Here is an 11,102-nt window from a genome sequence, read left to right as displayed (position 1 = left end):
TTTGACTTTTTGAGTACCTAATGTCTTTAGCATTTCGCTGCGTTTCGTTAAGTATTAGAACTAGAATATATTTTTAAGATATTGTTTAAACCAATAAAAAAATTATTGGTACCAATAAATATTTTTAAATCGAACAATAAATGATATAAATACGTAATTTCTAATAAACTTTTAACTATTTCAATATTTGTGTATAATTACTAACCTAAACACTAATTTTGTTATTATTGTATTTTTATAAGTAATTAAAGTTAACAGAATTACTTGAATATTTTATTATATTTTAATGGCCTATAAGTTCATTGAACTAATATAAATGTGACTAATTTTTAAGATTCCAAGTTAAAATAAAAACAGAATATTGTCTATGAGCAACATATTGCATTTTTCAACGCAGATGGCAGCACAAAAAAGTTCTGAATTGAATCGCCAGAGGGAGATAATTGGTTAGCCTACTTGAAGCATCCGGGAACCTCGCCATAGTAGTAGACATGGCGGGTATCAGCCTGACTAAATGACGAAATAAATTTGTTTGCTAATATAAGAACGTGTTAATTTCGTAGAACAAGTGTTGATACTAAAAGACTAATTAAGTTATATTGGATTAGGATAAAAATGCAGAATGTCGGACAGTCTGAAAACCGAAATATCGATAAGGTGAATGTGCAACTTGATGTGGTAAAATCGTCCACTCCTCAGAGTTCGGCTTCGAGTCCGGCCAAATCTGAAACCGAAACGTATTCAGGAGCACCTGCCAAATACATGACAGACTCTTCGGAAAGCGAGGATGACTCTGTGTCTGAGGTAAAACGTGTTTTGTTTTCGATAGAGGCGGTGGCAGTAGTAAAGGATTGTGATTATCTGTACCGCTAAATGCTGCAAGGGACATCTTGTACGTGACTGACCATTCAGTTTCTTTTTGTAACCAAATTGCTTTTCAATGAATTGTATATGCCTATAAACGTGCGAAACGCGTTACAAAGAAAAAATTTTACATTCTCGTTACGGTACAAGTTGCTTGCCAAATATTCCGTAAAACGTCAGAAAGTCATAGGTACATACGTCCTACTGAGTAATGCATGAAATTATTTATGCCACTCGCTCCTAGACGATACTCAATTCATTCTTTGTAATTCGACGAAACGGGCAAAATCGCCGTAAGATAGTTTTCATTGTCTATTTGTGTTTTGGATGAGGCTCGATCTACGGTGGCCATGTTTCCGAAATCACATGCATAATAGTCAATGCGAAGTGCTGAATATTGTTTTCGTGACGTTATTCCAATATGATTGAGTGAATTATATAATTTTTGTGTGAAATAGTTACAAATATCGTAAACGATGTTGTGTTTTGTGTCGTCACGCGTACACGAGTATTTTACTGTGGCCGCTACGATTCGCGCAAAAATGTTGGTTACTGGTGAATTACAAGGACCATTTTCACTAACAAATAGTTTTAAGCTCGTCCGCAAGCACCACATTCGCGGTATATCTCACATTTTTCTCATTGGTGTTATAGATCTTGCTGGCTTGTTTGTGCCTTAGCAGGCCAGACCTGTTGGTAAGTGGAAGACCACATTGGGTGCAGAATAAAAGCTTTACCAACATCAATAGCTGTTGCAGTTTGAGTGGCACTTAACTTTAACCAGCATAATGTGTGTGCTATGGACATATTCCAATTCCACATAATGTTTTGTTTTTAATACTGAATGGTCCTTGTGATTCTAACAATTTTCATGTATTTGTGTTTATAACTGCATAATTTTTAGTGCTTGTCTTACCATTGATGTTTCTAACCTATATTTATGTCTTTACTAATAAGTAATGTCAACTGATGATATTAGAATCAGAGCACAGAGACTAAAATAGGACTAACCTATAAGCAGTATTTATGACTAAATATTTTCAAACAAAGAATAGTTATCAGAAACCATAGTAAAGAAAACATTTGCATAATGTTAATGTTTGTTGATAATATTAATAGCAAATTAAGCATGTGAACTCATTTTCTTAAAGTAATTGTTGTGAAATTGTAACTGATGTGAAATTTAGCTAAAATGTTTCCTCTTATTTGTTAACAACTAATTTGTAAATATTAATTAAATAAATACAACTAATTTATAAATGTATCCTTAAATATTGTATACATCATATTAATTTTATTCAGGCGGAGATGGAAGAAGAAGGAGGTGGTGCAGAGTCATCTAAGTTCCTACTTACCCATGATGACCCCGAGCGGGCCGTTGACCCAGAGATGCAAGCTCGACTAGAGACTCTCCTTGAAGTAGCTGGTAAGTTGGATCTTGATTATACTTTAGAACTACTATCTTTTGTGATAAGATAAGCTTATTGTAGTCAATTATCTGGCGCCACAATATATCACCATAACAATAGTTTCCTTTCATGTTATAATAGAATGACCTTTGTAAAGGACCTTATGCAAAGGCAAAAGTCTGAAACTGCTTATTTTCATGTTATTTCATAAAATTATAAGTATAATATTAAATTATGAGATCTAAAGACAAATGTATGTTTTAAATTGTGACTGCTGTGTGTTTGTGGCCCTTTATTAGTGTTAATGTACACACAACAATAATACAAACATATTTTGTTTATTTAATTAAGAAACATGAACAATGTTATGGACAACAACATAAAACATATTTAAATTTTAAAATATAATTAATGTGATAATAATTGTTGTTATTTGTTTGTTTTTTGTTTATAATTCGACATTCAGTGATCAGACAGTAATTACATGATTCTGTCAGACTGGACTTTAAAGAGTCTCCAAAGCACAAACAACTTAACATAATACAACATAAGCAAGAATTAAAGATAATTTTCATTAATTTATATCATAAAACTATATTTATATAAATAAATATAAAAATTTACATCCACATTAGGAATATAATCAGTTTAGTAATAATTAGTACAAGGACTATATTGCAATAGTTAAGTCTGATTTTAGAAGTTAGACAAATGTAATGTTGAAATAACCTCGCTCTGTGAAATGGATTTTTAAGTTCAGTGTTGCTATCGAACTTAAATTCTTTTCGATTGCCTGCTTTAATAATAAAAAAATAATATAAATATTATTCACATGTAATTCATCCTTTTAACTTTGTTTTGCTTATCTGTCCTCTTTTTATCTCATTCTTGTATCTGTGATATTATATTATTGTTATGTACAAAATAAAAAAATGCCAAAACGTTTAAAATATACCTTAATTTATTAAAGATTAATATGCTAGTTCTTTATATTTCTACATTGCTTAACATTGCTTAGAATTATATTTTATTTTTCTAAAGTAGCTAATACATACTCAAATAATACATACAACTCCTTAATGGACCAAGATTCTGAAATTCTTGTTTTGTAAATTTAAATAAACAATAATATAAAAGATCAATTTTAACATGACAAACGAACATACTATAAATATTTTTAATAACATGATATTAAAGCAAATAGTTCAAGCCAAAGATGTGTTTACATCATTTTGTTACTGTTGTAGAAATTTTGCATAGAAAATAAACCAAACTTTCACTCCATTTTTACAACGAATATTTACATTTTCATCACAGATTTAATATTTTACAATAGTTATAATATTTGAAAGGTATAAAGGAAAACATTGGTTTAATGTAGAACATTTTACATAATATTTAAATGCATGTATGATTTTTGTATTATATGCAAAAATCTAATCAGATTGATAATTTACTCGCAAACTATGTTAATTTGACTTGAGCCTCTTAACATAGTGTATCGCTTATGTATGACTCGAAATTCAATATTATTATAATATATATATTTAATTGATATTTACTTGTATCATTATAATAGTAGTGTATTTATAAAAAAATATTTTAGAACAAGTTTAACTATATCGTAAAATAACATTATTTTTTTTTTAGTCTTAATCTATCAAATGGCGGTAATCTCACAAATAACCAGAGTATATATGTATATACAAACTTTAATACTTGATATATTGCTGAGGCTATGAAAGCTGATAGTTTATACTATCATTAATGAAATTTAATGATATATAGTTTAAAAAAAAATAGTAGATAATATTCATATAAGTTTGGAATGTGGCATGTACGGTACAACGTCTAAGCAGAAATGTGGAGGGTATACATTTAACGCAGATGAGTATGTGTGGGTATAAGTTAAGAAATTGTTTTTTATGTTATCAGAATGGATTTTTAATCATGCATTAAAACGAATTGCACTGTCTTAAATAAATCATCAATAGACCGTTGATAAATGATTTAGAATTAGAATTTATTATTATCTATCAAATTTTTAATGTATTTCGTAAGAAACCATTAAATTATTTTTTATAAAGTATTCGTTAAACAATTTAAAAAAATTATTATCTTTACATAAAAACATAAGTACAAACGTGATTTTGGACGTAAATCGATAATTATCGTTATCACTTGTAATTTGGACCGCTACCCTCTCCGTACGAAATAATGAGAGCGGTGGGCGCCTGCATAGGTTCGGCTTTACGCGACCCGAGCTACGACGCGCCGGCCAGATGTTCGGTTGCCGCATCGCGCCTACTATCACTGAGTAAACAACGCGATTTTTCGTCGTACCTCGTCTCGTATCATTCGAGCATAATTGTACTATGATAAATTTAGTGCGTGTACAATACGCCCGCATGAAGTAAAAGCGTAAAAAATAACGTCACACAATGGTCAAGCTACAATGACTTCAATGTACAGAAAAAGTAATCGTTAAATTGTAGTACACGTTTTTATATTGCGACCATTTTAATATTGGACTATTTTGAAGATTCTTTGCTTGGACATTATTGATGAAGAAATTAAAAAAAAAGATTTCGTCACAAACTCTGCTTGCACTGTCTGAATTGAGTGGTACCTTTTTTATGAATTGGAATATAAATTGTTTTTTTGGAAATAGTGTATTGATATTTTATTGGTTTTATTTGCATTGCAAAAAAAAAATCTAATTGTGGTACCTATTTTCCTTCTCGCTGGTTAAGTTTTGCCAATCTATATATTCAGAAAATTTAATACGAAACTGTTTTATATCATTATTCTAAAATATATCTTAATTCTTATAGCTTTGAATATTATAGATTTATAATTATCAAGTTACAAAAGAAATTGGCGGGTCGTTTAGCTTTTAAATGTATACGTTCGTTACTACGCAGGCTAATAATGATTATCAAGAAAATATTTGATTGGCAGTAATTTGAAAAGTCATTGTTCAAACAATGATAGCGTACCTCATGCCTTGACCTTTTTATGCACTTGCGAACGCTACGCTTGCCTACCTATTTACTGAAATCGATCGTTAATCCACACAATATTCAGGATGTTTCATATCTTGTAACAAACATTACATATAATATATAAATAAATATGTAATAGAATGTTATTTATCGGGCTTTAGTTTTTTTTTATCTGTATAAAATACTGAATTATATAATTTTTATGTAAAATAGTTATATATATATGCATGAGTGTATGATAGAGACTAAATGCTGAACTTAAATATCTGAATACAATGTGAGGGCAGCTCAATATAATAATTGAATACTAAAAATGTAATCAGTACTTCGAAGGTAAACAACGCTAATAACATTTTTATCATATTTACCTTTTATAATGTTCTAGATATTATTTTTTTGAAATTTAGCCAGTAGTGATCATAGAAAAATTTTTTTTTGGCGAGTTAGGGACAGTAATGAAAAATCTTCTGTGTAAAATTTATATAAAGACTCGGTATCATCTATCGGGTATCCCCGAAGTACTATTATAAACACAGAGCTAGCTTGGTAGTATCGATCGCAATGGTTTTAAAATGTCCGAAACTAGAGTAAATTATTCATTAGAATAGTATGTGTCCTTCCATTGTATTAACAATGAAGGCGAATAAACGATAACGTTTTCGACGCATTTTAAATATTATATAACACGTAATTGACTAAGAGAACCAGCAGACTGTGCACTTGATATTTTAATGTTGATTTACTCGTTTAGAGCGATATCCTCGCACAATGCAAAGACAAACTCAAATCGTTACTCACACGTAATCGCAAAGTATTATTTAATGGTTATAGAAATTAAAGAATTTGATCAAGTTGACAGGACATCAAGTCTTTCGTCTGCGATTAGTTTTTAGATATAATTTATATTTGTACGTATGCAATATGTACCTTATATCAACGGTGTAAAGGTTAATTAACGAAATAATTAAAAGCAATATATTATACTGTTAAATACCAATATTTACATAAATGCATGTCTGTTATATTTTATACACGAGAAACTTGTTAGCAATGCATCGGATTGTTCGGAGTTATAATTTTAAATATATATAAACACTTAACTTCGTTTTATAATCATCATAGTTCTAATAATATATGCATTTAAGACTTCGTCGTTATTCAAGTATGTCTTATTCGGATTCCGGTTTGGGTCAGTAAAAGTTAGTATGTTTATTTGTCAAGAAATACTCAGTAGCAGTTTAGAGTTGGAAAGTTGGCAGTGTTGCCTAGAAAAGCGCGTAAAATCGTCCTGTCCAACTAGAACTCAGCTCCTGCACTCGTTCTATCTTCCTTCGTAACGCTTTGCCGTAGCCAAAATATAGTCAAAAGGACTAAAAAATTATAAAAATCATAATTGTAGAATTTTGTTCAGACAAACTCGAAAGATACTGTAGTACAAACACTGTAAACTTTTTGCTGCTACATACTGATTCTAAAAGAGCGAATGAGTCACTGTAGAAACAAGGCATATAGTATGTTTAAGATCCCATGCTTGGCAGCGCATTGACATAAGGCATCGCTTACACATTAATAATGCCAACGTTTGAGCTGAGGTAGTATTCGTACACATACAGTACAGTACAGTAACAGCCTGTAAATGTCCCACTGCTGGGCTAAGGCCTCCTCTCCCTTTTTTGAGGAGAAGGTTTGGAGCTTATTCCACCACGCTGCTCCAGTGCGGGTTGGTAGAATACACATGTGGCAGAATTTCGATGAAATTAGACACATGCAGGTTTCCTCACGATGTTTTCCTTCACCGAAAAGCACGAGATGAATTATAAACAGAAATTAAGCACATGTAAATTCAGAGGTGCTTCACCGGGTTTGAACCCACGTTCATCGGTTAAGATTCACGCGTTCTTACCACTGGGCCATCTCGACACATAATGACATTTGAAATGAAAGCTTTATAATATTACAATTGCGTCGATCATCGATTTGTAACAAATTATTCTGACGTAACATATTATAGTGAGAAATATTTAGGAGAATTATTATGGGAAAATCAAACAACACTGTTTTGTAATTGGTAAATTATGTTTCTTTTGTTGTAGTCGAGTAAAAGTTCATCAGTATTTTTTTTATATAAAAAAATATCTTAGAGATATTGATAGACAGTATAAGTTATTAAATAAAGTTGGAATGTATACATTTACTTTTTATGTAATGGTATTAATATATATATATATATTCTGAGATATTTATTTCCGCATCAGTGAGAACCTGAACTTTTAAATTCTATTTGTTTATTTGTTGTTTATGTTTTGTAGCACAAAAGTTAGTCAAATTCGATCTTGTAATAAACTCATCGCCTCCAAAGAAGTTTTACATATAAAACATTAAACTTATTAGCAATGAGGGTTTATAGCATAGTCCACTATGTCGTAACATGATGGGTAAGCGATTTACATCTGCGATTTCCTTACGACACGTATTGTGGAACATCACGACAAATTTATTATGAAGCACGAGACAAACTAAGTAAACTGTTAATTTGTTTTTAAAAATTTAATTAGTTACTACCTTTTGTTTCTGTTTTTGCTTTTTTGTTCTTTATTTAAATATTTTAATTTTCTGTTTTTATTATATTTTTGATTTGTATATTTTATAATTGTGCTTGTGAATGGTGTGTTCTTTAATTGGTTGTGCATAGTTAGTTTTAAGTTAATGTAAAAAGTGATTTTAATGTGTCTTATGTACAACTGTTGGAGATCCAAATAAATAAATGAATATTCGTTATGTTCAGATTAAATTCTTATAATCACAACTCTCAGCACGACATCTATGTATTGTAATATAATAAAAAAATTAAGATAGTTTTTAAAATTATGTATATTTTTTCATTCATTTGAAGCGATCGGTTGGTTAATCATAAACAAATAGTTAATATACAATTATAACTGACTGCAAATGGTCTATAGAGTTTATTGAACGGAAATACGTATTGATAGGTTACATGTGACTGTCGTCCGCACATTGATTTAGTTTTGTTTCTTTTGGTAAAATTCAATTAATAGTGTAATAAGTTTAAAAATGTCGTCCATACACATGTATGTACATTAGGAGACAGCCAAGTGCGGTCGAATGTGGAGGCGTCATTTTCTTCTATTTACTTAGTCATAATAATAATAACTTTTGTTAATTTTGTAAAACATAATCAAATATTAAAATAAAATAAATCTATTCTGCAATTCCGATATCCTGTACACGTTAAAAATATAATACGCTCCCGCGCCACCCTCCTGGTCGATAGAAAATTTTATATTCGAACTTACGACGCCGTAACCTAATATTATTATCTATGTTTGTATTTGTGTATGTGATTCGATTCTTTTGGGCTACTGACGTTGGGTATGTATTTATATTAAACATACATACATTTTCTTTAGAGATTGTGAAATGTGAAAAAAGTACTTCAATGTAACATGAATCTTTGTCTTTTCCGTTTATAACTCTACTTATTTTTGTATACAGTTTCACAAACGTTATTAAATATATAACATGGTAAATAGCTTAAGTGATACTATGTGTTATTATGAGATTTATGATATGCGTCTGAACCCAAATTTGCCCTTGTATTGAAATATGTTGTCTGCGAGCTTTGACAGTGATTGCTATATATCCGTTTATTTAAAGGACATTTCCTCAATTTACTTTAGATAAATTAAAAATTGAGTAAACATTTTATCTCTATGTAACTTGTATTATGTTCAAATGTTAAGAGCGAGTACTCCTATTGTACCCGAGTCCCGATCTCATAAAGTATAACTGACATATAAATTTAAGGCAATCGATTGGCAATGCCTCTCAGTCCTCTTCATGCCAATTTACGATCAGATGTTACATATGATTGTTTATATACGTTAAATAATATTTATTCGTTTACATACAATAACCTCGACGGGAAATCTATGACCGATAAAAATATCGACCGATCCATCAATAGTTTTTGCGGCATAAACGATGTGACTTACAAAACGCCTTTAGTATTCGACCTAAAGGTCGTTTATTTATACATATTTGAATTTAGATATAATTCCGTTATCCCAAAATAAGTAACAGTTTAGTAATAAGATAATTGATTAAGTTTTAAAGGAAACATTTAATCTCTTTGAAGATTTATTAATAACGTTACCTGTAGTGGAAAATTTATCTTATGTACTAAATCTCTAGTTACCTCTCGCTATATCAATGCATATAGCGAGAGGTAATAATAATATTTAATTAAATTAATTTATATAAACAACTAAATTGTGTAATATTACAAAATATAAGTTTCAATCGAAACTTTGCAAAGCCACATTTTAGTTCGTTCCATTTTAATCTTTATTTATAAGTTTATAAGATTGACATTCGTATGGGTATTCCGTTCTCTACTATGCACGTTCAAAAACCGCTCGAAGGTCGTTACTATAACGTTGCAGGTTTAAACATGGGATTTTTTTCAAATGTCAAACTCACAACGCTACATTTATAATTGACATATGCAATTAAGAACAACGCCTAGCCAGATGTACTCGAGGACCACAGTACTAATTTCTTTTGTGTAATGACTCAGCGGTTAGCGTCAGTACATATCTTAGGAGTAAACCTCGAGAAATTTAGAATTACATGGTTGCATAGATCCGACTAGCGCCTCACATTTGAGATATAAATCGATTTGCACTACAGTGAAGCTATTATTGCTTCTTAACTTGACCCTAAAGAATATTTAATGAAATAAATCAAATGGAAATGGTCATTGCTAAAATAGAACTCATCGAAAATTTAAAAGCTTTTGAGTTACAAAACTGATTCGCTTGCAGTTTTTTTTTTAAAGTAATACGATTATTATTTTATATACTATTATATTTGAGATGTGAAAAATTCGCATGCAGCGTCTCGTTTTTATATAATTAAATTATACTGGTTACTAAAAAGTTTTTATATTATTTCAAATTTTTATTATGAACCGAGATGGCCCAATGGAGATATAATACGTATAAGAGAAGATCGCGGGTTCACATCAAGGCAATGATGTAAATACCTTTCGTATAAATTTATAACATATGCACTTCCACCAACCTGCAATAAAACAATGTGGTTTAATGTGGTGGTGGATAAGCCACGTCACCCTTTTCTTGGAGACGAGAGTTTTGCCCAGCATTGAGACCTTTTCGGAGTTATAACTGTGTAATGTTAATTATTATTAGTCAATTATACTAACGTCATTAGTACGAAAATACAATAATTATGCCGTACACCAATTTTGCTTTGTGCCTTTATGATCGCCGGAAACTCAATTTATGTTTATTGAACCTCAGTATTAAAATGAATAAATAAATATATATTTTCATTTAAACACGACACATACTTAATTCGATATATTTTATTGACAGGTATCGGAAAACTGTCAGGCGAAGGTAAACACCTGGCAGACCCTGAGGTGCTTCGGCGGCTTACTTCTTCTGTTTCGTGTGCGTTAGACGAGGCGGCCGCCGCCCTTACAAGGATGCGCAGCGATCAACCCCCCGCGCACCATCGTCACCATCACCAAGACAAGCCGTTAGTAACACTTGAATTTATACTCCATACTATTTTATCTCGCTTGTGTGATATTTCCAAGTACATCTGCTATTTATTTTGTGATACATAATGGTAAATACAACATTGTTATTAAGAATAGTAAGTATTATATTATATTGTTAATGATCGTGATTTTTACCATGAGTAAAAACCTGTAATGTTTCTATAAATGAAATGTTTTAAAATACTATATAAAAAAAGCCTCGTACTTGACGGTGAA

General features: G+C 30.6%; 2 protein-coding genes across 14 annotated transcripts in view; both read left to right on the top strand.

The window, feature by feature from the left end:
• LOC126772874 (ADP-ribosylation factor-like protein 6-interacting protein 4) overlaps positions 1-11,102 on the top strand; it is a 143,118-nt gene that overhangs the window by 29,114 nt on the left and 102,902 nt on the right. The window lies entirely within an intron of this gene.
• LOC126772770 (ankyrin repeat domain-containing protein 17) overlaps positions 454-11,102 on the top strand; it is a 31,294-nt gene continuing 20,645 nt past the window's right edge. For 9 of the 13 annotated variants that reach the window (XM_050493325.1, XM_050493319.1, XM_050493322.1 and 6 more), the window contains exons 1-4: positions 455-804; positions 1,519-1,560; positions 2,167-2,290; positions 10,696-10,861. In XM_050493325.1, coding sequence (XP_050349282.1) covers positions 616-804; positions 1,519-1,560; positions 2,167-2,290; positions 10,696-10,861 — 521 coding nt within the window. In that variant the 5' untranslated portion in view covers positions 455-615. Of the gene's footprint in view, positions 805-1,518; positions 1,561-2,166; positions 2,291-10,695; positions 10,862-11,102 lie in introns of all 13 variants that reach the window. The other 4 variants (XM_050493323.1, XM_050493316.1, XM_050493324.1 and 1 more) reach the window with 2 other exon arrangements.

Source organism: Nymphalis io, chromosome 13 (assembly GCF_905147045.1).
Source record: "Nymphalis io chromosome 13, ilAglIoxx1.1, whole genome shotgun sequence".
Lineage (NCBI taxonomy): Eukaryota > Metazoa > Arthropoda > Insecta > Lepidoptera > Nymphalidae > Nymphalis > Nymphalis io.
The sequence above is the reverse complement of the archived record's forward strand: the minus strand, read 5'-3'. Positions and strand labels throughout refer to the sequence as shown.